Raw genomic sequence first — 25,017 nt, forward strand, 5'->3', positions numbered from 1 at the left:
AAAAAAAAACAAAACAAACCACAAAACTATTTTAAAATAGAAATGCAAATAAAACAAAACAATTCAACATAAGTTAATGTAATTGTAATGGAATGATGCAAATATACATACGACAACATATATTTAATTTTAAAAATGAATTCCAATATGATTTTTTCACTTTTCGGGAGATGGGGAGACTGACATTGCCTTCTCATTGCGGCTGTCCATGCTTTCGTATGACCTAAATTTGGTGGGAAAGAAGAACCAAGTTCATGCGCAAACCAACACCCAATGTCCTTGTAATTTTATTATTATTCTGTTATGTACATGTTTAGGTACAAAGAATAAAAAGCAGAACGTAACTCCCCAGTTTGAATTCCAATTCAAAATTGTATGGCTAACGGTCGGCAGGTCCGAAATCGATAACAGAGATGCATCTGAGTCGATAGTCATGCTGACTGATCGGCGTTGCCATACATCCCGTTCAAATTTGACTTTTGCGCTAACGAACGCCGTGGAAGAGGCAAAGAAGCGAAAAACTGACGCTCCTCGCACGAAAGAGAAACCAAACTGCAGTTAAACTGTTCAGCAAGTGCAAAATATTTGTAGCTGGAAATAATGGCGGGTGCTGCGAGTCACACACAATTGATAAAAATGCGCGCCAGCGCAGAGGCGGTGGCGTCTCTGGCCGGAAGCAACAAAGGAGCACAAGTGCAACAAGTGGCGTGCAGCAACAACAACAACAGCAGGAACCTATCAGCCATTATGGAAAAACTGCAGGTGGACTATGGCAAATACAAATACACGGTATATCGCTGTGCCAGCAAATTTGTGGCCCTGCAAAAGATCTTTCACAGTGAGTAGCGTAGCAGCACACACACACACAGGATCTCGAATGGATCTTTAACCTTATCTACTCCGCGTGGACAGCCAGCAAAATACCATACAAACTAGTGCTGGCCATATTGGAACGCCATGGCATGCCGGCCAGCAGTGGCAGCAATCTCAATCTGATGGTGCCACCCTTTCAGTTGACCTCGCTGCTGCACGACATCTACTTTGCCTGCGAGAAGCTGGGCCACTTCACCAAGACCAGCAGCTACACCCTGGAGACGGCAACTGCCCTGCTGGCGAACTTCTTCTGGAACATCTACGATCCGTGAGTGGTGCAGGAGGCGGCGTCCGTGATACTCTACTCTACTCTCTACTCGATTGCAGGCAGCGACGACACTCAATCTCTCTGCTGGAGATCAGGGTTACCTTCCTGCTGCTGTGCAAACTCTACAGCAGCGAGCACATGGTCGGCGACTTCTTTGGCCTGCTGGCGGAGAGCAGGTCCCAGAGCGTGTCGCGGTTTGCCTTCGAGCAGCTGCTGAACACGCTGAGCAAATTGCTCAGCTATCTCGGGGAGGCCAAGGCCTATGGTGTGCACAATCTGCCGCTGATGATGGAGCAGTGCTTTGCGCGGTGCCCGCACAATGCCAGTGGATTGGGGGAGCAGCAGTTCCACGGTCTGTGGACTACGACCCAGACACGCTTCCTCATCTACGGCAATCTATTGGCGCTGATTAAGCGCATCGAGGACACCGAGCATTTGATCCACAGCAATCCTTGCGCTGGCTGCCGGCTGGAGCATATCATTGGCATACGTTTCAAGTGCCAGGTGTGCCGCGATCTGTCGCTTTGTTTGCCCTGCTTTGCGGCCGGCTTTGTGGGTGGCCGGCACGAGGCCTCGCATCGCATGTGCGAGGTGTTTGTGGAGGATCAGCCGCCCCAGAGATGGACCCGGTATTTGGCTCGCCTCTGCGGCTGGATTGCCCATCCGCAGAAGACGCAGCGTGACAGAGCCGAAGAAGAGGAGCGACGCGGGTTCTGCAATGCCCAGGAGAGTGCCAGCGGCGGCAGTCTGGGGCAGCCATCCACGGCCCCCGAGCTGGCGCCCATACCCGCGGAGACGCGTAGTTTTCGCTGCAACTCCACCACGAAGCCGCCATTGATGGAGAAGCAGCATCAGCAGCAGCCCCAGCCTCAACAGCAGCAGGAGCTCTGTTCGCTGACGGGCTTGGCTACAACCGCCAGCCAGGCCTCAAATCGAATGCAATCGATTATTGATCGCCTGCAGCTGCAGAATGTGTGAGTCCTGGCATTCCGTCCCTGTGATGGGATCTTTCTAGAATTGTTTTTCGATTGCAGGAAACTGGAAACTCAGCTGCAGCTGGTTTCCACAACCTCCAGTGCCCAGATCTCCGAGTTTCTGAGTGCCCATCAGAGTTTTCTTCTACAGATAATTGAGGATATGCGTCAGCTATCGGTAGGCGTTGTCACATCCCGACACCCTGGCAAACCATTGATTACTCTTATTGCTTCTCTTGCAGAGGGCCTCCACAGCTACATCGCCCACAGGGCCGGCCGTTCCTTTGACCAACTCCACTTTCCTGAACTCGAGCACACCCCAGAGACAACAGATCTTCGATATGTATGCCCCCGTGGGGGCCAATCTCACACATTCCAGTGCGTAGAATGGGTTCTCTCAATCAGTCAGTGTATCCTTCAGCCAATTAATTTCCTTTGCAGTTAACGGAGCCGAACTGAATCGCAGCTATCTGGAGGCCAATAAGTCGGACTACTCCTTGAACGACATTAGTCTGTGGTTCGATCAGCGACGCTCAAGCATACAGAATGGAGGAGCAGCGCCCCTATCGTTGCCCCTGCCGCTGGGCGCTCTACTCGAACAGCATCCGGTTAATGCGGATGGCCGTGACACAGAAATGGCCAACTTCAAGCTGCTGCTGCACAAGGTCAAGGAGATTGTCGAGGACTCCTATAGCGACAATGCCGAACTGTCGGCTGCCACACAGAATCTGGAGAATGTACTCGACAGCATCATCAAGACTGAGGAGCATCAGCGGCGCAGCAGCACATGAAGATACTTTAATTCGCACGATTTATAGTATATATCTATATGTTTATATGTTTGTAAGCAAAACGAATCCATCCTGACAAAGATCTAAAGATCTTTATAGACTATAAGCTACTTATGCAATCCCAGAATCCAATGCTTTAATCTTACGATCACAATACAACCCACATATCCAAAAAAGTCCCATGAATGACCGGGAAAATACCGGCATGATATATCACCTCAAGGAATTCAAATTAGTAGAGATCGACTACTGCAGATTCTGCGAAATGGAGAAGGAAACATCGAAACACATCCTATGTGAGTGCCCTGCACTCTATAGAAAAAGCCTCACTCAAAAGCCTAAACATACGGGCACACAATCCTACTGACCGGTACAAAGGATCTATATACAGATGATGGAAGTGCAACAAGGCCTTGCAATGCAAATAATAATATATATAGTCTATGCCCACCCCAAAATATTATTCGTCCTCTTGCGCTTGAGTCTTTATCACAGATGCCAGCACATCGCTGGCCATTTGCAGCTGATGCAGGTTCGTCAGCTCCTTCAAACAATCTTCTTGCTGCTGTCTGCCATCCTTTTGCGTTAACAATTGCGACCAGGCAAGCAGCTCCTCGCGGAGACTCGCCTCAAAGGCCCCAGCCACATCGTCCGGTGCCGTATTGTATTCGGTCAGCTCCAGAACGGAGAGGTTACAGTGCAGCTGCAGGAGATCGCGCATTAAGCGATGCAGCAGGAGACGGAGACGGGCCTGGGTCTGGGCATAGACATGCCAGTGCTGGCCGGGATCATCGCGGAGCAGCAGCACTCCACACCATTGCGACAGGGGCTGGCTGTTGTAGAAGATGTGCTGGACGGGAGTCAAGGCAGTGCTCGTCGTGGTGGTGGTACAGAAGGCATCAAGCATATCCACATCAGAGCCTGTAACGAAGATCAGAACTAAGTTTAGAACCTTATGTTTATGGAGTGATTTATGGCGTGGCTTACCGCGATCAGACGAGGCTTGATCCGTACTCTGCGTCGTGATTAGCTCAAACGCCAGCTTGGAAATGAGTAGCTGCTCGAATCGAGCACAGTCCTGCACCGCCTGACCCTCGAGAAACTCCAGGCGCAGGGCACAATGTGCCGTCTGTGTCATGATCACGGCCAGAAAGTCCTGATGTAGTGTGGTGGGAGCAAATCGAGGGGCCAGGGCCTCGGGATGATTCAGCAGAGCTACGACATCAATGGTGGCCAAATGCATTTGTCGTATGCTACTCCCTGAGTCCTCCGAGCCATTTCTTATCTCATAGATGGCCAGTAGCTGGAGTTTCTCGGCTTGGAGTAGATCTTCCAGCCGCAGACGCACTAGAAGCACGGCCGTGCAGTCCGGCAGCAGCTGGGAGGCCTTGGCCGCTGGGCGCCAGTTGAGACGACGACTGTGCTGATCCTGGCAGGCCCAGAATTGGGCCAGATCATCGTAGTCTTCCGGTGGCTGGCGATTTGGTTGGAGAGGCAGTTCGTACAGACGATGCTCGAAACTGAGGCTGCCCCCATTGTCAAGATGGAGCAGCGGGCGCAGGCAGTGGACAATGGACAGGCGATTGTTGCCCGCTATGTTGGCCAGGAGGGTGCCGCAGACCACAAAATCGCCACAGACCCTCGTCCAGACATCGCCCAAGCGTCTCAACAGCTGTTTCTCCTCAAGCAGCAGGGAGCGACGGCCGGGCGAACCGAAGGTCTGCAGTTCGAGCGTGCGGGCAAAGTCCAGCTGCGTCTGGACGCGCTGGCTGCAAAGCTCTGCCTGTGCGGTGTGGACTTGCTGCAGCAGCCGCTCAATGTTTTCGTTCGGAAAGGTGTCGGCGGCGATGCTGTTGCGGCTGGAGGACTCCTCTTTGACTTGAGCAGGCTGAAAATCGGTGCGCTGGCGCTTACCATTGGTGAAGCGCAGCTCCACGTAGGCCTGGTACTCGATGGGACCGCTTACCATCCTGAAATTCTCCACGTGATCGTGTTGGGCCACCAGTTCAAAGTTGGCGCCAAGCTCTGGGGGTCGGCGCAGGACCAGCAGCAGCTGCCAGCAGTGAACCAGGATGTAGATCTGCTCTTGCAACCACTCAAACTTGCCGATGCCGAGGGGCAGCTCCTCGCCAGCTGGCAGCATGCTGTGGTTCACTGATGACACGGACTCATTGCCATTGTTGGCCACCGTTTCGGCCTCGCGCCTGAGAAAGCTGCTCATGGGGCCATCGTAGGCCTGGAGTTTGGCGGCCAACTGTTTCAGCCGGCTTTCCTTGAGGTCAATGTGATGCAGAAGCTCCTTCTTGCGAAACTCGTAGAACTTTAGATTGCGGCCAAGCACCAGACTGGACACGGTTCGCCCGTGGCCACGCCCCAGATGCAGATTGGAGCAGAAGGCTATGCTGGAGCGCTGCAACAGCAACTGCGGCACATTCTCCTCTACAAACGGCAGCATTACACAAACAATTGGCAATATTGACAAAAAAAAGGGAAACCGAAAACCTCGGCTGGCGCGCAAATTTCACAGAGTCGATTTTGGAAACTATCGATACCTACTGTTGAAATCATCAGCACAAACATTTTATAATTCAAATTCCATTTAAATGTAACGACACAGTTTAATCTAATCCTTACAAATCAATCTAATTGAAAATAGGCCAACGAAATGAAGTACCTATCGAAATCAATGTGGGCGCATGTAAACCAAGGTTACCTTATCAAGCTATTTAAATCGACGTAAAATAATCTTTAATAATTCAAATTGAATCAATATAGAAAGTGTTATGTCATAAAATGCAGCAATTTCCTTATTTCAAATGGTAGTCGATAATCAGGCGATCGATTCTTCAACAAGTTGTGCCTATCGCGTGGAACAGATGTTTCAATGTAAAAGCAAGAAGAAGACGGACCACAAACAACATTACTTTGCCGCCCGCCAGCCCGAACCGCCCGCGCAAATACCATAGCATTGATTTACTTCGCTAGCCTTGTCCCCGCTGCTGTGTCTTGTGCCTGGTTCTGGTTCTGGTTCTCTTGGCCCGTTGTACAGCTCAGCTCTGTATCTAGCCAATATCCAACTGCAGCTGGCGTTGCCTCATTAAAGTGCATCATAGTTACATATATATCTTTCGTGCTGTGCCTACGTATTAATTGTGTGTTCCATATCACTCTCTTGCGATAGCAATAAAACTGTAAACCGAATGTGTTAGTGTGAGCTGTGATCAAAACATAACATTTGTTTTACAACAACTGAAGCGCGACCAGAGGCAGTCGAAGCAGGAGAGAACACACACACACACCCAAGGGCAGATGTAGGCGCATGCAAGCAGTGCGAATGCGGGGCGGATTGTGAAAGCAAGCGAGATAGAAATAGGCATAATTTATAGCACATATACAGTTAGCAGTACTAAGGAGCGAAAAGTTGTTGGAATCGATAAGAGCCCAATACATATGTACATGTATATTAGAAGGCCTCTCACGCAACCTTAACAATATACAGAGCCCCACAAAGCAATAGCTACCAACAGTATTACATACCACTGCACGCACCCCCACCCCAAAACACACACACGCAGTGAACCAACGCGTCCGCCCACAAGTCGCTGGAATCAGTGCACCGGGCCAGATATCCAGCATCAATTCCAGTTCCAAGCTCTCATACAGCAAGAGAAAAAAAAATGGTAAGAGTCTTTTGCCATGGAGTCGCTTTTACCAAATGCGGCAATGGCCATAACACCCACACACGCGCGCTCACACCAAAAACCAAGCACTCACTCAATAGATATACATAGTATCTACATACATATGTATGTACGAGCCAAGCTCCCAGGCCAAGTCCAAGTCCCCCCGAGTGCCAGCCAGTGTCTGTGCTGAGTTCGTGGTCATCAGGTGCCCCGCTCTAATGTGCCACAAAACGGAGCGAAATTAATTTATAATTTGCGTTAATTTATAATCGTCCCCCACCGCCGTACCGCTCAAACCGCAGCCACAACCCACAAGCAGGCGTAATCAGCCATTATCAAGTGCTGTTTGCAGTGTAGGATACAGTAGACCCAGAGTTCAGTCAAAAGGTGCGAACCGTCGGTGTACAGTGAAAGGTCCCTTGAACGGACCCGCAGGGTTTCAACTATTAAATGGATGCTACCGAGGTCATAGTTTAAGAGTAGAACCTTGAAGGACTGAAAAGCTCTGTCAAAAGATCTCGAAATAGATCTCTATTCAAAAAAATAGTTTATAAATGAACAGATCGAGATGAAATATTGTGAATCTGGGACAAAATCTCTTGTGAAATGTGTGCCAAATTCTAGATCGAAGAGTATATCCCCTGATATAAATGTCACGTACAATATCTCGTATTCATTAAGTAGTGTTCATGCATAGTCGAAATTTACGAATGATTTCCGGACGGGGAGGAGCTCCACACACACACACACCCACACAAACCTAATCCACACAAAATCCCAATACAATCTCTAAATTTATTCGCACAGAGCTCACCGATCGTAACGCGACGTGGGGCGCAGCAGGCAAAGATACAAACCCGCGCCATGGCTATGAAGTCGGGTTCGAATTCGACTGCGGCTGCGGCATCGTCGTCAACGTCGGGGGCGATCAAAAGCAGCAGCGTCGGCGCCGAGCTACCCAAACGGAGCGAAACCCTCTTGGAGGCAAAACGTCGCGCTCGAAACATGCTCAAGAACCAAGGCAATACACCAGCCATGCAGGAAACTGTGACGGATATATTCCAGACAGTGAGTACTCCCTGAATCTGACTCTGAATCCTGAATGCCATGCCAGGCCTTACCTTCACTCATTCCGAAACCCCATTTCAGGCTGTCAAGTCGCGGCCTCTGGTGCGCGGAGAAACGGCTCTGGTCTACCATCAGTCGATGGAGCAGCATTGCTGCCGCTGGGATCCAAAGCACTTGGAGTGTCCCGATCGGTTTAATCGCGTTTTGGATCGGTAAGCTGTCAACTTACCCAAAAACAAAGACGGCCCTAACTTCTGGTTTCGTGTCGCAGCTGCAACGAGCTGAAGCTATTGGATCGCTGCCTGCCAGTGTCCGCCAGGCTGGCCACCAAACAGGAGATACTCCGGCTGCACACGGCCCAGCATTTTGAACTGTTGGAGCAGACGTCCGAGGTGTGCGACGACCAGAGCATGGAGGAGCTTAGCTCTCGCTTTGATTCAATATACATACATCCGGTGAGAGAAATCGATAATTAGGACGGGCTCCCCTTTGTTTCGTATTCCATATTTACATATTCATTTATATTTTTATGCATATATAGGAGCTTCAATTGGATTAGATTAGATGGGGGAATACTATAGAAATTATGGCATATTCATGAGACTCTACAAATGGCCCCGCCTCCTCCGTATACATTCGGAATCAGCGGCCTACTTACTGTCTGAAAAATTGTATAAATTCTGACTAGCTAGTGCTCTAATCTTCGAGCTAAAAGCGTACTTCACGATCGATACGGTCATGTCGTTTTCGGATAAACAATCAACTTTCCCTCCCATCTTTCGGATGCCCAAGTGATTGAAGCCACTGAGCCATGTGATTCCCTATGGCTTCCCTATGGGTTTCAAGCACATTTTTACCATTGAAATTGATGGTGTAGAGTTCCCATAGTATTTACGAAGCTTAGCTTTGAGTAGAGATTTCTCAGCGAACAGAACTCACTTTTCTCCATTATTATTTCGTATTATATATCTATATATAGTATTTGTGGTTTGATTTGTAATAACCTCTCTATAACGTACTGTTCTCCCCACTCTAGTCCACTTTTCAGTGCTCCTTGCTTGCCAGCGGATCCACCATTGATCTGGTGGATTCCATAATTACGGGCAAGGCGCAGAATGGCATGGCCATTATCCGACCGCCAGGGCATCATGCCATGAAGGCCGAATTCAATGGCTATTGTTTCTTCAACAATGTGGCCCTGGCCGCTCAGCATGCCCTCGACGTGCACAAGCTGGAGCGCATTCTGATCCTTGACTACGACGTCCATCATGGTCAGGGCACACAGCGCTTCTTCTACAACGATCCCAGGTGAGAGATGGAGAGTGGAGGATCCTGCAATTACATGCTGATTTTGATCCGTAAAATAGGGTGCTGTATTTCTCCATACATCGCTTCGAGCACGGCGCCTTCTGGCCACATCTGCAGGAGTCCGACTACCATGCCATTGGCGAGGGCCCTGGCCTGGGCTTCAACTTCAATGTGCCGCTCAATGAGACAGGGATGGGCGACGGGGACTACATGGCCATCTTCCAGCAGCTGCTGCTGCCCGTGGCAATGGAGTACCAGCCAGAGCTGATCATCGTCTCGGCCGGCTATGATGCGGCCCTGGGCTGTCCCGAGGGTGAAATGCAGGTGACGCCCGCCTTCTATGCGCATCTGCTCAATCCGCTGCTCCGACTGGCCGACTCCCGTGTGGCCGTCGTGCTCGAAGGAGGCTACTGCCTTGAATCTCTGGCCGAGGGAGCGGCCCTCACGATGCGCACCCTGCTGGGTGATCCCTGCCCAATGCTGGTCGAGCCGCTGCTCCCGCCGAAGCGTTCGATGTCCAAATCCATTCTCAACTGCATATTTGCTCACCGGCCGTACTGGCGTTGCCTGCAGCTGCAGGGTACCTACGATCCATCAGAGCTGAAGACCAAGGATCGGAGTCGGGAGTTGCATGTTGTAGAACGTGCATGGGTTGGCGGACCGCCACCCGTTACCGTTTATCCGACGCGGGACACCTCCGTGCAACACCTTATTCCCGATGCGGTAGTGGCCGATAACACAGCCCGATTGCACCGACTGCGTCTGGAGACGATTCTGACGGTTCCTGCAGTTCGTGTGTGCTACGCTTACAATCCCGAGATGATGGAGCACCGCAACCTGGACGACCTGGGCCATCCGGAACAGCCAAAGCGCATCCAGTTCATACACAAAATGCACCAGGATTATCAGCTGCTCGGCCGCATGAAGCAGCTGTCTGCGCGGGCGGCCACCACCGACGAGATCTGTCTGGCGCACAGTCGCTCCCACGTAAACACAATGCGGCGAGTGCTGGGCCGAGACAAAGAGGATCTCCAGGCGCAGGCAGCGACCTACAATTCGGTGTACTTGCATCCGGCCACGTTTGGTTGCGCCACCCTGGCCGCTGGATCCGTTCTCCAGGCGGTAGACAGTGTGCTCCGCGGGGAGTCCCGCAGTGCGATCTGCAATGTCCGTCCGCCTGGCCACCATGCGGAGCCGGACCAGCCGCACGGTTTCTGCATCTTCAACAATGTTGCCATTGCCGCCCAGTACGCCATCCGGGAGTTTGGCCTGAAGCGAGTGCTAATCCTCGACTGGGATGTCCACCACGGCAATGGCACCCAGCACATCTTCGAGTCAAATCCGAAGGTACTGTACATCAGCGTCCACCGCTACGAGAACGGAACATTCTTCCCCAAGGGCCCCGACGGCAACTACGATGTGGTCGGCAAGCATACGGGAGCCGGCTTTAATGTCAATATACCGTGGAATAAGGTGAGTCTTCTCTCTAGACTCTCCATCTCTCTTATGCCCTCCTTGGCTCATTCATTTGTTTGACTTACAGAAGGGCATGGGGGATCTGGAGTACGCTTTGGCCTTCCAGCAGATCGTAATGCCAATTGCGTACGAGTTCCAGCCGGAACTGGTGCTCGTGTCGGCGGGCTTCGATGCGGCCATCGGGGATCCTCTAGGGGGCTGCAAAGTCTCGCCCGAGGGCTACGGTCTGTTCACCCACTGGCTGTCTGCCCTGGCCGGTGGCCGGATAATTGTGTGCCTCGAAGGAGGCTACAATGTCAACTCCATTTCGTATGCGATGACCATGTGCACAAAGACGCTGTTGGGGGATCCGGTGCCGACGCCACTGCTGGGTGTGGTTGCCCTGACAAGGCCGCCGACAACGGCCTTCCAGAGCTGCCTGGAGACGCTACAGTGCTGCGTGGAGGTGCAGCGTCAGTATTGGAAGTCGCTGGAGTTTGTTGGCTACCGGCTGCCGCATGGCTACCAGATTGGGGAGAACAACAACGAGGATTTTCTTGCCGCTTCCTTGCTGAAGTTGAATATTTCAAGTGACGATGCCCAGGGCGCGGCGGGCGGCCCCACCGACGGCGATCAGGCCGATCCAGGGCAGGAACGGCCCAGCGACAGCAAGCCCAAAGTCAAGGTAAAGCCGCCCAATCATTCAACGGCCGCGCCAGAGGAGGTACGATGAGATTCGAGCACGGATGCAGGACGGAGAAACAAAACTCAGAACTAATCTGCCATCTTTTCCGTCCAATCTCTTTCTTGTTCTTTCTGTGTTTCTCTATCTCCCTCATTGCTGCGCTCTGTTTGTCTCTCTCTCTCTGTCTAACAATCATAAATATGGTGGTGGTCGCGCATGCGCTGGCAGATGTTTGCCATTCCCCCGAGCAAGACTTGTCCGCACATGAGAATGCTACGACCGGAGCTGGTGCCGCAATGTAAGCAACAACTAAATCCCCGCCGTTTCTCCTGCTCCTCGATCCTGGCCCGCTTTTACCAGTATGATTTTGGCCCCGACAAAAACCCAAAGGAAGCATGAAGAAAGGTGTTTTTAGGATCAATTAGCGTCAAATCAAGTCACGAACAAAATTACTGGCTTTATGAGTGAACAAATCGGGAACACAACTACCAAAATTGTTTATATGTATATTATAAATATATACATACATATATTCTTGATTTAAGAAGCTCCCCGGACTCTCGCCTGTTTTATTTAAACTGAGTTCTGGCTAGCCTCTTTTTTGTATACATATATAAATTAACAGAAAATTGTTTAGCTGGCTAGAAAGCTATCAAAACTTTCGTTTTTAATTGTAATTGCGCTCAAGCCCCAAGCAGTTTGTAATTTGTCTTAGTTTTGCATAGTTTTCTTTTTTCGTTCTATTACATACCCCACTTATATTGGCTATTTGGTCCTTCAGGTGTTTTGATGTTTGTGTTGCTTTATCGTTTGCTATTTTGCATCTTGTGATTTTCGTGCGACTTCCTACTTGTATGTGCTCGTTTTAATCGTAATGATTTCTGTACCATTCTACCATCCACAGCAATAAACACGAGGGCGCCGTGCGGCGAGTGCATCTCTAGGTCGGAGAACTGGATGTGTTTGAGCTGTCATTATATTGGCTGTGGACGCTACGTGGGCCGGCACATGCAGAGGCACTGCGAGGCTCTCGAACACACACTGGTGATGCGCTTGCAGGACCATGCCGTGTGGTGCTATGTGTGCGGCGTTTACCTCGATAATCCGCGACTATTCGAATACAAGAATCGGGCGCATCAGGACAAATACGGCAGACCGCTGGCCTGGCGCTATCCCTGTGCGAAGCGTGCCGATGGCTGTTATCCGTTGGATCCCGAATCGGATTCGGAGGAGGAGGCCGATCATATTGCCAACGGGAGCTATCTCCAGGAGGCCCAGTGACCCTTGCTGCTACGCGTCCTGCACGCCCTCACAGATTATATGTGCACGTTGTGCCCACCATTCAGACACATACTCCAGTTCCTGGTCGAGCACATGTGGCCGCTGCTGGAACGCACTTACCTTAAGCTTATACAATTTTTTTTGGGCAATTAAGACAGACACGTACGTACTCGGCCTGTACTCTCTCCCTCGTTCCCCTTTGGATACGAACGAGCGCGTTCACCGCGCGCTTGTTACATAAATTAATTGTTGCATGGGAGCTGTTTGTTGGCGGTTCCCTTTAATGAAAAAACAAAACCCTAAGCGAATAGAAATTGTTAATGTTATGATGAACTAATAATTATATTACATGTGTAATAAAGATGTCCAGTGTTAAGCAACTATAAGCAGAGTTTTGCTTGAGGGACAAACGTTTCCCTTTTCAGCCGGCACAGAGTACTTCCTCTAGGAATAACAACCAAAAACAGATGAATGCCTGGGGCATTGGTATCGGTGGCATCGACTTTTGTTATCCCAAAGAGTCATCGTTTAAGTCCTATGCCACTTTCTTATCCTGTCAGTGTTGGTCAACAGGAACTAGTAGTTTCCCAATACCAACGTAACGTCCAAGCACATAGGCACCAATAATTTCATAGCCATTTGATAACGAGGATCCATAGGAGATTAAGTCTTGAATGTTAACCGATAGTTGGCTTCGTCCCACCATTTCTTTTTCGGAATTGTAAATATCGAGCTTCCCCACTTAAAAACCACGTTCTCCGGGCGAGGTTGCAGTAAAGGAACTGCCTTGTGTCCTTCTGATCCAGTGTTGGATCGTAAATTTCCAGTTTGGACCCATTAATCCAGCAAAGCTTCGACCGATAAACTCTTGGATACAGGAGTTGAAAGCGCATATACAGGAATGGTTGGAATAGTTGCAGTCGTGGACAATGTGGATAGGAGGATGAGGGGATTTTTACTTGGTATTGCTTCTCCTTCAAGGAGAGAGAGTTCATCTAATATTTTCTTCTTCGCACTGTCCACTGTATCCTGCTTCATCTCTGGCAGAGTATTGGAAGTCAGACTGCCGATCGAACACGACTAAATGTTATGTAATTTCATAAGACACTATTTTTAATTGTCAACATAGAAAACAAAATTAAGGACTATTTCTATCGCGTTTGTTTTTTGACTTTGCGTTTGGCGGGGGCGTGGCTTGGGGGCTGTTTGCGCTTGCGCTTGGGCACACTGTCGCTGTCGCTGCTGCTTTGATCAGAATCCTGCTCAACTGCAGGCTTGGGTGCCTTTCCTTTCGCTTCCTTTGATTTCCTAGCCTTGGACTTTGGCGTTGCCTCAATCGCCTCATCGGATGAATCCGCATTCGCATCTTCATCGTACTCGGCACTCACAAACCCTTGTGCTTTTGCAGACTTTTTTGTACCTTTTTTGGGTGTTGGCTCCGGATTGCTGTCGCTATCGCTGTCGGAAAAAGCCTCACTTTCTCCATCGCTGCTATTTTCGTCAAAGTCCATCTCTGCCTTTTTTGGTTTCTTGGCTGCTTTCTGTTGTTTTTTGGCTGCTTTCTTTGATATAGGCGGCGGCTTGGCATCGTCGTCAAATTCGATTGTGACAAAGCCTTTTGGTGTATCAATCTCCAGCGGCGGCTCGACATCACTTGGCTTCGATGTGGGGACTTCTGTAGGGACACCCAGTTTTGGTCGAGTAGCGCCGCTTTCGATAAGCGAGAGATCCACAAGACCCAGGCTGGTGGGACGGCAGCCAATACTTGTGCTGGCAATGAATGTAAGCTCGCGTTTTTCCAGTTGACAGCGCCACACTTTGATTTCGCCAGCACTAAAAGAGGATGCATTACAAGGGCACTTCAAGGGGGATTCATCCACTTACCTGGACACTGTGACCAGTGTGTTGTTTAAGCAAGCCACGGCCTTGACCCGAGCAGCATGAGCAGGCAGTATCTTTGGCTGTGATGGAGGACGGGGGGAATAAAAATCGAAATGAGTTCAAGGAAATACGAGAGAAATCCTCCTTGTTACACTCACCTCAGCCTCCTTATCGTCTGTGAGGGATATCCAAGCAATACTGCCATTCTCCAGACCCGACAGGCATTCTGTTTCGCCCACCCATGCCACACATATCGGTCTGGATGGGGTCTTGGCCCGCCTCGCCACATTGGCCGTCTTTATGTCCCAGATCTCTAGCACCTGATGGCCAGTCAGGGTGAAATGTTCGCCATCCGTAGACCAGGAGAGACAGTCAGGTGCCCCACCCAAGGTGGTCTTGCTCTTCAAGTTGGTTCTATAGACGACGCGTCCTTTGACCAAGTTCCAGGTATTCAGAATGCGATCGCCGCCCAGAGAGAGGCACAATTTGCTGCTGGGATGGCAACTAATGTGTGTAATGGGCGTGCCAGCATGCGCCTTCTTCCAGTCCCCAGCCACAGCCCAACTACCCACGCGAGTGGCCTTCAGTTGTCCATCGGAGCTGCCCGACAAGAGATGCGACATGTCCGGGGCGAAGGACAGCGTGTTTATGGTTCCACTATGCGAGAGCAGGACTTGAGATAGCTTCCGCTGGCGCATGTCGTAGACAAAAATGCGATCGTCGCTCCCACCGCTGGCCACCCAAGGGCCCTGCACCGAAATGCATTTGATGGCGCCGGCATGGGACTTGTCTGCAAACGTTTGCCTCAGCAGCATCTTGCTCTCGTCTTTGACCTCCTCCTCAACTATCTGGTAGCCCAGTAGGTATTCCTCGTAGGTGCCCACAATGATCTCAATGTCTGGGCACATCTCTGCAGTGGAAACTTCTTTCTGTGGCGGCATTTTAAATTTGTTTATACGAGAACCGCAGGAATCTTAGCACGTGTGTGCGTCGGGGTGGCAACCACTAAACGATAACTAGAGGTGGCCGATAGCCGCACAATCGATAGCCGGATAGAAGGTTCTCGTGAATTTATTTTGGCGGACTGAAAGCTATGTTTAATCGTGCTTATAAAAGTTAAACTCCCTTTTAATTGAAACGAATGCAATTAAAATTTGCATGATTAAGAAAAATTTACAGATATGTTATATAGCTTGATTTAATGGCTCGTGTGCCGGATTCGATAGTGTTTTTGCCTGCATTTTAACAGACATCGATACAGACATCGAAACATCGATATATAGTAGATACGTAAGCGAAAGAAAAAAAGGAGAAGACAAACGTCAAAAGTCCCCTTTATAGATTTAAATTTGAACTTATGTATTGAACTACAAATTAGCTCAAAAAAAGCTTTTATTGATTTCAGTATTCAATTGGTGTGCGTGGGTGTGCAGTTTGTATACGGTCACACTGCGGCACACACATACTGGATTCCATCTGCGGTCACACTGATGTGAATTGATGCCGGAATTTGCAAGAAAATTTACCAGAAAATTCAATTAAAACCAGAACGCAAATATCTGAAAGTGCTTCAAGCGTTTGAGTTATAATTGAAGGTCTTTTACCGGAGGACAGGAGTCGAAAGACGTGCCCTAACACACAGAAAGTCGCGCCGCAATGTCCAAGAGCTCTGGGTGAGTGTTTTTTATTGTTGAATATTTTCTTTAATTGTTATAAGCACTATATAAACTGTGGGAAATCTGTGAATAAAATGCTCCTATTATCTACAAAAACAGGCGTGACCGGGAGCGAGAACGCGACCGGGACAGAGATCGCGAGCGGGACCGCGACAGCAAGCATGAGAGCCGCGGCAGTCGGGATAACCATCCACATGAGAGCCGTGGCAGTCGGGACTATGAGATGAGTAAATCTCGTAATGGAGGCGGCAACAGTGCCGGTAGCAGCTCGCGCGGCAGCCGCGATGACCGCAAGCGTGGCAAGGAGCTGTCTAGTAGGGACAAGGACAATGATCGCGGGCGGCGTGATGACAAGCGACGGCGGCGATCCTGGTCGAAGGAGTATGATAAGGATAAGTAAGCTAATGTTGCCAACAAGTGGTTCGATTACATCTGATTCAATCAATTCGAATTCTTTGCAGGCGCCAGGATAAGGAACGCGACAGAGATCGCGAACGTCAGAGGGAGAGGGAAAAGGATCGGGAGCGTGACAAGGATAAGGAACGCGACAGGGAGAAGGATCGGGATCGCGAGCGGGACCGCGAACGTCACAGAGATCGTGAGACAGAACGACGACATCCGGTTGCCGTTGCCCCCCTAGTCATCCGCCTGTCCTCCTCCAGCTCTTCCGATGCGGAGGTGGAAGAGATCGACAAGGAGGAGCAACAGCGTCGCCTAGAGCAAGAGATGATCAAGCGTCGCGAGCGCATCGAGCGTTGGCGGGCCGAACGGAAGCGTGAAAACAAGGCGTCCGCACCAGCCGTTGTGAAAACGGCTAAAAAGTGGAGCCTGGAGGACGAGTCCGAGGAGGACGACAGCAATCACGCACCTCCGCTGGATAGCAGCGCCAAGAAAGACACAGAGGAGCCCGACTCGCCCCCATCCAAGTTTCACAGCATTCGCAAGCGTTTCGATGATGATGTGGTCGAAGCGAAATTCTCGCCCATGAAGCGTCCCACCTTTAGCAAGACCTTCGGTGTGAAGCTCGGCATAGGTTTGTCTCCCACTTCGTCTACGTCCAAATCGAACAAAGTCGATAAGAAGGAGATTCCCGGTGGAGATACCAAATCGAAGATCAAAAAAGAGTCAGAGGCAAGCAAACCAATTGAGCCCAAAGTTGAGCCCAAAAATGAAGAGAACACCCCACCACTACCACCAGTAGGACCACCAGAGCCACCACCACCAGCAACAGCAGCACCAGCACCAGCAGTGGTGGTGCCAGAGGCAGCCGCAGCAGTCGTCAAGCAGGAGCCAGCCGAAGCGAAACAGGAAGAGCCCAAGAAGCAGCCAGAAGAGGAGATTGATCCGTTGGATGCCTACATGCAGGAGGTCAACAAGGAGATGCGACGCGTCAATAACTTTGTGGAGCCGCCCAGCCAAACCCAGGGCGTTGTCATACTCACGGGCGTCGCCAAGAAGAAGTCAACTGAGTCGAAAAAGGGCGAACTGATTGAACAGAATATGGACAGCCTGGAGTACTCGAGTGAGGATGAGCTGGAGGACATACGCGACACGGCCGTCAATCTGGCAATGAAGCATCGCAAGGAGCTGGCTAAGATCGATCACTCGTCGGTGAGCTATGCCCCATTTCGGAAGAACTTTTACGTGGAAGTGCCCGAATTGTCGCGCATGACCCCATCGGACGTGGAGAAGTATCGCACGGAGCTGGAGGGTGTCCAAGTGAAAGGCAAGGGCTGTCCCAAGCCCATTAAGGTGAGTCCGGCAGCAGCATATCCGCAGCATCTATGAACGATCCATTTTATCATCATTGTTTAATCCATAGACATGGGCACAGTGCGGCGTCAGCAAGAAAGAGATGGATGTGCTGCGGAAGCTGGGCTTTGAAAAGCCCACGCCAATCCAGTGCCAGGCCATACCGGCCATCATGTCCGGACGGGATCTGATAGGTATTGCTAAAACTGGCAGTGGCAAGACGTTGGCATTCATTTTACCAATGTTTAGGCACATCCTGGACCAGCCGAACCTCGACGAGGGCGATGGTGCCATCGCTATCATAATGGCACCGACACGCGAACTCTGCATGCAGATCGGCAAGGACATCAGGCGCTTTAGCAAGAGTCTGGGCCTGCGGCCAGTCTGCGTTTACGGCGGCACTGGCATTTCCGAACAGATCGCCGAACTGAAGCGCGGCTCTGAGATAATTGTGTGCACACCAGGACGCATGATCGATATGCTGGCCGCAAACTCGGGCCGTGTCACCAATCTGCGTCGCGTCACGTACGTCGTTTTGGACGAGGCCGACCGCATGTTCGACATGGGCTTCGAGCCGCAGGTGATGCGGATCATTGACAATGTGCGCCCAGATCGGCAGACGGTGATGTTCAGCGCCACATTCCCTCGGCAAATGGAGGCCCTGGCACGTCGCATCCTGAAGAAGCCCATCGAGGTGATTGTAGGCGGCCGATCGGTTGTGTGCAAGGATGTGGAACAGCATGTGGTCATACTTAACGACGAGTCCAAGTTCTTCAAGCTCCTGGAACTGCTGGGCATCTACCAGGAGGCGGGCAGCATCATTGTCTTTGCGGACAAGCAGGAGAATGCCGACATTCTGCTGCGCGATCTCATGAAGGCCTCGTATCCCTGCATGAGTCTCCATGGGGGCATCGATCAGTTTGACCGTGACTCCACCATCATTGACTTTAAGTCCGGTAAGGTGCGACTCCTGATTGCCACCTCGGTGGCAGCACGCGGCCTCGATGTCAAGGATCTCATTCTGGTGGTCAACTACGATGTGCCCAATCACTACGAGGACTATGTCCACAGGTAATTATTCCCTGGTTGTGGCTTCTTTTTTCTCCAATTAATCGTTCCATCGATTGCAGATGTGGTCGGACTGGTCGTGCGGGCAAAAAGGGTAGCGCCTACACGTTCATCACTCCCGAACAGTCGCGCTATGCAGGCGACATTATACGGGCGCTAGATCTCTCTGGTTGCCTGGTGCCCGCTGAACTGCAGACGCTGTGGACCGAATACAAGTCTGCCCAGGAGGCCGAGGGCAAGAAGGTTCACACTGGCGGCGGCTTCAGCGGCAAGGGCTTCAAGTTTGACGAGCAGGAGTTCAATGCCGTCAAGGAGAGCAAGAAGCTGCAGAAGGCCGCCTTGGGTCTGGCCGATTCGGACGACGACGAGGATATCGAGCAAGACATTGACCAGCAGATCGAGCAGATCTTTGCCGCCAAGCGCACCGTCAAAGACACTTCGATTACGGCTGCCACTGCAGCTGCTGCTGCGGCTGCTGCTGCCGCCGCTGCTGTCGGTGGCAATGCGGCCCTGGCCACAGCGGCCGCCCAAGCGGCAGCGGCGGCTACGGCAGCCAATCTGGCAATGGCCTCGGCATCATCGACTACAGGAGCTGGACAACAGGCGACGCCCGGCATTGTTCTGAGTTCCGACAAATTGGAATTGGCAAAGCGTCTGGCATCGAAGATCAACAGCAGCAAGAACCTGGACACGAAGGGCAGCCAGGTGTCGTCAGTGGAGCCCATACTGAAGGGTCACCCCGCAGCGGGTTCCGTGCTGACGGCCCGAACGGTAGCCGAGCAGATGGCCGCCAAGCTGAACAACAAGCTCAACTATCAGCCGAAGGAGGATGAGGAGGCCATTGGCACCTTGATAGCCAATAGCAATTCGTTTACCAAATACGAGGAGGAGCTCGAGATCAATGACTTTCCCCAGCAGGCACGGTGGAAGGTTACCTCCAAGGAGGCGCTCGCCCAAATCTCCGAATACTCGGAGGCGGGCCTAACGGTGCGTGGCACCTATGTGCCCCAGGGCAAGCCGCCGCCCGAGGGCGAGCGCAAGCTCTATCTGGCCATCGAGAGCTGCAGCGAGTTGGCCGTCCAGAAGGCCAAGCGCGAGATCACACGCCTCATCAAGGAGGAGCTGCTCAAACTAAGTTCGTCGCATCACGTCTTCAACAAGGGTCGCTACAAGGTGGTCTAGTCCTAAACCCGCATCTACACTATTCGCATATTCTATGCTCTGCTTGTTCCGTGGAACTAATAAGCAATATACACAAATTGTAGTCTTAAGTGAACAAAATAAAAGGCAACGACCTTAAGAAGACGACCTCTCTTCGACGGGAAACATACATGCATACCTCCCAGAATATTTCCATAAAAACTAGCCTAGAAGGGGGGTACACTAGATCTGTCCTAAAGGTTGTAGAACACAAACCCAAGTATTATTATTGTAAGGCAGCTATTTTTGTGTGCCAAGAAGAAAGATCCTTCGCCCAAGTTCAGAATATTTCTAGATCCCATAGGTGTCGGCGAAACTAGGATCTCACCGCCAGTTAGATCCGCAAGCTAATCCGCAATGCTGTGACTCCTTTGGCAAAATGACAACTTTTTGGGTGTTTTTTTTTTCGTAATTTTTGTTGCTTGTCTTGCTGCATTTTTATTTTATTTACTTATATATCTCCCGCCAGCACTCGAGCGCCTCTCAATCAATTGATTTTCTTGCTACAGTATTTTTCTTGTGTCTAGAAACTACTAAAATTAAATTTAAATGTAGTTATGAGCTTGGGGCTTTTCCGTTATCAATGGTATGTATTATAATTTTTTATAATTATTATTATGCGCTTTTTTTTTTGGTTTCTTTGAAAAAAATTGTAAGATTTCTTTTTTGCTTTTTTGGTTTTTTGGGGTTTTCTTCTTTATGTACTAATTTGTCGGCAAATTGTTGTTTTTTTTTGTTTTTGTTTCGATACAAAACTATTTTATAATTTATTTTGCTTTCTTTTGGTTTTTCTCCATGTTCTTGGGGTTTGGTTTACGTTTCTTACTTTAAAATTATTATTGCATTTTTTGCGCTCTTCATGATTTTGTTTCTTTTTGGTTGCTGTTTTTCTTTTTATGGGTTTTCTTTATTCCGTTTATGGTCTACACATTCAAATCATTCACACGCGCTCTATATATATATATATATATATATATACATACATATATGTATAGTGTATACAGAGACATCCGTATATATATACATGTATGTATATATCATCATTGTTTTTTATCGCATCGCATCTTTTTATATGTACAATTCTATGTTAAAACTATGAAGTGTGCTAAATTATACAAAAAAAATACAACAAAAAAATTGTATGTATAGTATATAATTTTGTCTTTAAAATTCTTTATATATATACTATATATTTATATGTAATTTTATAGTTGTTATAGAGTGATTTATTTATTTAATTTTTGGTTTCCTTCGTCTTTCTCTTGATCCTCGTTTAGTTTTTTTTTTTTTTTAGTTTAGTTTGGCAACATTTTAAATTCGTTGCAATATCTCCAGTTGCTGCTAACATTTCATTTCGTTCTTTGGTTTTTGGTTTTGTTTTTGTTTTTGGTAGGGGCTCTTTTCTTTCCTCCTGGCATTAGTTTACTTATAATTAGACAAATAAAAAAAAAAATTGAATTATGTTTTTCCTTTTTTTTTCTTTGTGGTTTGCCTGTCTCTTGGGTTAATCGTTAACCCCTGCGCTGTGTGTGTGTGTGTGTGTGTGTGTGGAGGAAACAAGGAAACAAAACACGCACTGAAGGAAGCATCTTAAGGGCTGCTCTATACGGAGAGGGGGTGGGTGTTCTCAGTGCAATAAAGACCTGGGGTTTGGATTGGGATGGGCTACTACTGTAAGCTAGCATGCTTTTTGGATCTGTCTGCGATGTTGGTTATATTGCTTCTGCTGCGGTATTTACAATCGAATCAAAGTTCTCTATGTACTTAGGTATTTAAACGTCGTATATATACAGTGGCTAATGCATACATGTGTATATATCTCTCTGGTTGGGGGGTTGGGGGGTGTGTATGTGTGTATTCTTGTAGTTGGTGCTCCTAATGTTGCAGTTGCAGTTGCTGTTTCCGTTTCTGTTGCCGCGTCTCCAGATCATCCAGTTCATCCAGATCGTCCACATCTTCCTTTCTGCGCTCTCCCTTAGATCTATAAGCTTAGATTCTTATTATCGGATCACTTGAAGCAATTTCTTGGCATATCTTCATTTATTCTTTTTGGTCTTTCGTCTGTCTGTGTGTGTGTGTGTGTGCCTGTGTGTGTCTCATCGTCGGTCGTTGGGCAGTAGCAGAGACACCCGGTTGAGGAGGGGTTCAATTGATTTATCATTTCAATTTCGTCATCCTTTGTTTTTCACTTTTGTGTTTGTTCTGCAAAATACACACCAAATTTAAGAAAAAGCGGTTACATTGATTAGTTTTACTTATTTTTCAATCCAATATCTTCTGTTAGCAAAATAAATATCTAAACCACATCTCATATCTAAATATCCACATCCATCATACCATACATACATATTCTTCATAGCATTTTGTAAGGTAAAAACTAATAATAACCTTTTCACAAATATTATCAATAAAATTATAAAATCCCACGAAAATAACAATTGGTGAAAGTTTTATGGGTGTTTTAATAACCAACGATCTATCCATGAAGATGCCATTAATAATTATGAGATTTATTTGAAGCATAGACGAATGGTCTTTTTGATGATATAGTTTTTCTCGAACTCTGGAAAGCATCCATGTTCAATGAAATGTAATTAACTAATTCTCAAGGGATACATATGTTGGAAAATGTCATCATAAGTGCCATCCATGAAGTTGTTACATATGTATTAGGAAAAGGGGTAAAGATAGTTCAGGAAATTCATGGAAAGTCTACAACAATGACACAAATTTAGCTCGAAAATGATATACACAACACTAGTCGAAACGTTTTGAGTCGCGGCACACGTGGTGCGACTCCACAATACCCAGTACTAGACTCCTATGTATCTACATATGCACATGGCTTGTAACTTTATGAAAAGAATTGAATATAGCCCTGTAGTCTGTGAGTATTGGGCATAAAAACTTGGGTATAGATATTTAAATACCCAATGGATACGGTGCAAAGTATCTGAATGCTAAGATCGAGATTTCACTGATCTGCAAATCAAATATGTGTCTATTGGGATAGCGTGGGATACACGTGCAGGTCTTACCTTTTTACTCTTATACAATTTTAATAAATTATTGCATTTGATATGTTGGTCCATTGTTTCATTATTCGTTCCTAAAAAAATTCTTGTATTTCTTGGTTTTTTCTTTTGCTTTTCTTTCTTTCATTCTTTTTTTTAATATTTGCAATTTGTTTGTTAATTTTTTGGGAGTGGGGGTGGGATTGGTTGTGGGGGGCTCAAGGATTGGGGATGTGGTATGATTGTTTTGGGGAAAGATTGGATAAATGTTGATAGTTGTGTATGCTGCTATTTATAAGTATTAGTTTTTGCTGTTGCTGTTGCTTTGGTTGTTGTTGTAGTGGTTTGATTTATGAGAAGTGAAGAAAGAATCGTTTGCTGCTGCTGCTGCTGATCATCGTCATCAATCCATCTCGTTCAACATCATCATCATCCTCACTATCATCGTCATTACCAACATCATCATCACTACGGTTACTGCTTCAAACCCATCATCACATCACATCGCATCGGATCGTTTCGAAATATATAGTATCTGATGAATCCCCCCTAAAGGTAATAGTCGCCCGTCATGGACAGAGACGTTGCTGTTGCTGCCGCTGCTGCTGCTGCTGCTGCTGATGATGATGATGATGATGTTGTTGCCGCTGCTGCTGCTGATGCCGCTGCCGCTGCTGCTGCCGCCGCTGCTGCCGCCGTGTTAACTGCCGCCGCTGCCGTCATAAACGACTATCAGTATCCGAATCCCGCCGAACCGTGGCCAGTCATTGATGGTGTTACACTACTAACTATACCTAATTGTGTGGCTGTATTATTTGATTGTCAGTGTTGTTGAGCGGCAAATTTCATACGTTTTTGTTTTTGGCGTTGATTGCAGAACCAGACACGCACCACGTTTTTCTTCAAGTCCAGCTTTTCTGCGATGGCCGCGATTTTCTCACCGGATGGCCTCGGCTGGACGGCAAAGTAGGCTTCCAGGGAACGCTTTTCAGGTGCCGCAATGGAAGTCCTTTTTCTTGAAAAAAGACTCGATATAGATTACTTTAGAAATGGGGCCCTAGAGTGGGAATGGTCTATGGGGGGAGGATGCAATGCGTTCAATTTTTCTGTTGGTATCGTTGGATCGTGACTGGGCTATCGGTCGTCGATAATCGTCGATAACCATCTAGCAGTTATCGGCGAAATAGTTTATTTTCAAACGATTATCGACAATTTACCTTTGTGTGCAAGTTTTTCGGTCGATAGTTTGTCGGTAATCGCTTATTGCCCATCGATTATCGACCATCGGCTAACGGCTGGCCTAAGGCCACCTTCTACTTTGAATCAGTCTCATCTCTCGGGTCTGTGTCTGCGGGCCAATTACTTCGAGCTTTGATGGGTGTGGGATGAGAGAGTGGCTGGGTCAGGGGTTGGTGGGTCAGTGGAGTGTGGAGGGTGGAGGGTAGGGTGTGGAGGGTTTTGGGTTGTAGGATTGGCTCTGTCAGCGGGAGTCGGGCGTTACCGTGGTAATTAAAACACTTTCTACCTTTTCTTTTCGCCCGCCGGCAGCACACTGGGCGCATCCGGATCGCGTCGTTTGTTTTTCGCCTGCGCCTCGGCCTCCTCCAGCCACGCCTGCAGTATGGGCTTGAGGGCGATCATGTTATTGTGTGAGAGCGTCAGGCTCTCGAACCGACAGATTGTGCTTTGCGACAGCGCACCGACGCCAGGTAACTTGAGATTGGCCAGGGCCTTGCCCACATCGGCTTGCGTGACACCTGGAAATGGAAGCGCCATTTTAAATTAGAGAGTTGAGAATGACCTAGAGAGCTAGGGGGCTAGGGAATAAGGGGAAATGGCATACCTAGCTTAATGCGCCGCTGCTTGAAGCGCTCCGCAAACGCCTCCAGCTCTCGGGGATCGGTGTCGGTGTCGGGATGCAGGCCAGCGGCAGCCACCGCCGCCGTTATTACAGGATGATGTACCGCTGAGTGTCCATGGTGTCCTGCAGACATACATATAAGATCTGCGACTCAAGATGGCTAGGCGGATAAAGGACTT

At 48.8% G+C, this 25,017-nt stretch overlaps 6 protein-coding genes across 20 annotated transcripts in view; 3 read left to right on the forward strand and 3 right to left on the reverse strand.

Annotated features, from left to right (window-relative positions):
* Positions 1-450: 450 nt before the first annotated feature.
* On the forward strand, positions 451-3,075 carry dah (discontinuous actin hexagon). Its single transcript, XM_001355157.4, has 6 exons — positions 451-838; positions 913-1,141; positions 1,201-2,115; positions 2,176-2,293; positions 2,358-2,493; positions 2,557-3,075. Exons 1-6 carry the CDS (start codon positions 601-603, stop codon positions 2,904-2,906), a joined length of 1,986 nt encoding a protein of 661 aa, XP_001355193.4. The 5' UTR covers positions 451-600; the 3' UTR covers positions 2,907-3,075.
* On the reverse strand, positions 3,015-5,685 carry LOC4814790 (uncharacterized). Its single transcript, XM_001355158.4, has 2 exons — positions 3,894-5,685; positions 3,015-3,827 (listed from the first exon to the last, which is right to left on the reverse strand). The coding sequence occupies exons 1-2, from the start codon at positions 5,359-5,361 to the stop codon at positions 3,367-3,369; spliced, it is 1,929 nt and encodes a 642-aa protein (XP_001355194.4). The 5' UTR covers positions 5,362-5,685; the 3' UTR covers positions 3,015-3,366.
* Positions 5,686-5,793: 108 nt separating this feature from the next.
* Positions 5,794-12,769, forward strand: HDAC6 (histone deacetylase 6). 7 transcript variants are annotated; one of them, XM_033384485.1, is made up of 9 exons: positions 5,794-6,586; positions 7,397-7,657; positions 7,739-7,869; positions 7,929-8,112; positions 8,694-8,965; positions 9,025-10,438; positions 10,509-11,144; positions 11,334-11,403; positions 12,010-12,769. In XM_033384485.1, exons 1-9 carry the CDS (start codon positions 6,584-6,586, stop codon positions 12,384-12,386), a joined length of 3,348 nt encoding a protein of 1,115 aa, XP_033240376.1. In that variant the 5' UTR covers positions 5,794-6,583; the 3' UTR covers positions 12,387-12,769. The 7 variants fall into 7 exon arrangements, with proteins under 7 accessions (XP_033240376.1, XP_033240377.1, XP_033240379.1 ...); XM_033384486.1 differs by having other exon boundaries at positions 10,509-11,105; XM_033384487.1 differs by lacking the exon at positions 5,794-6,586 and adding an exon at positions 6,780-6,976.
* A 707-nt stretch (positions 12,770-13,476) lies between these two features.
* LOC4815204 (p21-activated protein kinase-interacting protein 1-like) lies at positions 13,477-15,286 on the reverse strand. The gene is made up of 3 exons (XM_001355160.4): positions 14,426-15,286; positions 14,271-14,347; positions 13,477-14,219 (listed from the first exon to the last, which is right to left on the reverse strand). Exons 1-3 carry the CDS (start codon positions 15,206-15,208, stop codon positions 13,538-13,540), a joined length of 1,542 nt encoding a protein of 513 aa, XP_001355196.3. The 5' UTR covers positions 15,209-15,286; the 3' UTR covers positions 13,477-13,537.
* A 402-nt stretch (positions 15,287-15,688) lies between these two features.
* Prp5 (pre-mRNA processing factor 5) lies at positions 15,689-20,101 on the forward strand. 2 transcript variants are annotated; one of them, XM_001355161.4, is made up of 5 exons: positions 15,689-15,940; positions 16,043-16,339; positions 16,405-17,695; positions 17,766-18,766; positions 18,826-20,101. In XM_001355161.4, the coding sequence occupies exons 1-5, from the start codon at positions 15,924-15,926 to the stop codon at positions 19,943-19,945; spliced, it is 3,726 nt and encodes a 1,241-aa protein (XP_001355197.3). In that variant the 5' UTR covers positions 15,689-15,923; the 3' UTR covers positions 19,946-20,101. The 2 variants fall into 2 exon arrangements, with proteins under 2 accessions (XP_001355197.3, XP_015042142.2); XM_015186656.2 differs by lacking the exons at positions 15,689-15,940; positions 16,043-16,339; positions 16,405-17,695 and having other exon boundaries at positions 17,766-17,889; positions 17,945-18,766.
* Positions 20,102-21,240: 1,139 nt separating this feature from the next.
* acj6 (abnormal chemosensory protein 6) overlaps positions 21,241-25,017 on the reverse strand; it is a 31,850-nt gene continuing 28,073 nt past the window's right edge. For 5 of the 8 annotated variants that reach the window (XM_033381939.1, XM_033381943.1, XM_033381942.1 and 2 more), the window contains 5 exons: positions 24,821-24,961; positions 24,503-24,734; positions 23,829-23,992; positions 23,002-23,771; positions 21,241-22,165 (listed from right to left, as the gene is read on the reverse strand). In XM_033381939.1, coding sequence (XP_033237830.1) covers positions 23,710-23,771; positions 23,829-23,992; positions 24,503-24,734; positions 24,821-24,961 — 599 coding nt within the window. In that variant the 3' untranslated portion in view covers positions 21,241-22,165; positions 23,002-23,709. The remainder of the gene's footprint in view (positions 22,166-23,001; positions 23,772-23,828; positions 23,993-24,502; positions 24,735-24,820; positions 24,962-25,017) is intronic. The other 3 variants (XM_033381944.1, XM_033381941.1, XM_033381940.1) reach the window with 1 other exon arrangement.

The sequence above is a fragment of the Drosophila pseudoobscura genome, chromosome X (genome assembly GCF_009870125.1).
Source record: "Drosophila pseudoobscura strain MV-25-SWS-2005 chromosome X, UCI_Dpse_MV25, whole genome shotgun sequence".
NCBI lineage: Eukaryota > Metazoa > Arthropoda > Insecta > Diptera > Drosophilidae > Drosophila > Drosophila pseudoobscura.

Excerpts from the sequence above, each read along its gene's own strand:
- LOC4814790 (XM_001355158.4), bottom strand. The coding sequence starts at position 5,361 with ATGCTGCCGTTTGTAGAGGAGAATGTGCCGCAGTTGCTGTTGCAGCGC. Across the intron at positions 3,828-3,893 it reads TCAAGCCTCGTCTGATCGCG|GCTCTGATGTGGATATGCTT; the intron begins GTAAGCCACGCC and ends TCTTCGTTACAG.
- LOC4815204 (XM_001355160.4), bottom strand. The coding sequence starts at position 15,208 with ATGCCGCCACAGAAAGAAGTTTCCACTGCAGAGATGTGCCCAGACATT. Across the intron at positions 14,348-14,425 it reads CAGACGATAAGGAGGCTGAG|CCAAAGATACTGCCTGCTCA; the intron begins GTGAGTGTAACA and ends CCTCCATCACAG. Across the intron at positions 14,220-14,270 it reads ACACTGGTCACAGTGTCCAG|TGCTGGCGAAATCAAAGTGT; the intron begins GTAAGTGGATGA and ends ATCCTCTTTTAG.
- dah (XM_001355157.4), top strand. The coding sequence starts at position 601 with ATGGCGGGTGCTGCGAGTCACACACAATTGATAAAAATGCGCGCCAGC. Across the intron at positions 839-912 it reads CCTGCAAAAGATCTTTCACA|CCAGCAAAATACCATACAAA; the intron begins GTGAGTAGCGTA and ends CCGCGTGGACAG. Across the intron at positions 2,116-2,175 it reads CGCCTGCAGCTGCAGAATGT|GAAACTGGAAACTCAGCTGC; the intron begins GTGAGTCCTGGC and ends TTTCGATTGCAG.
- HDAC6 (XM_033384485.1), top strand. Across the intron at positions 7,658-7,738 it reads TGACGGATATATTCCAGACA|GCTGTCAAGTCGCGGCCTCT; the intron begins GTGAGTACTCCC and ends ACCCCATTTCAG. Across the intron at positions 10,439-10,508 it reads TCAATATACCGTGGAATAAG|AAGGGCATGGGGGATCTGGA; the intron begins GTGAGTCTTCTC and ends TTTGACTTACAG.
- Prp5 (XM_001355161.4), top strand. Across the intron at positions 16,340-16,404 it reads AAGGAGTATGATAAGGATAA|GCGCCAGGATAAGGAACGCG; the intron begins GTAAGCTAATGT and ends AATTCTTTGCAG. Across the intron at positions 18,767-18,825 it reads TACGAGGACTATGTCCACAG|ATGTGGTCGGACTGGTCGTG; the intron begins GTAATTATTCCC and ends CATCGATTGCAG.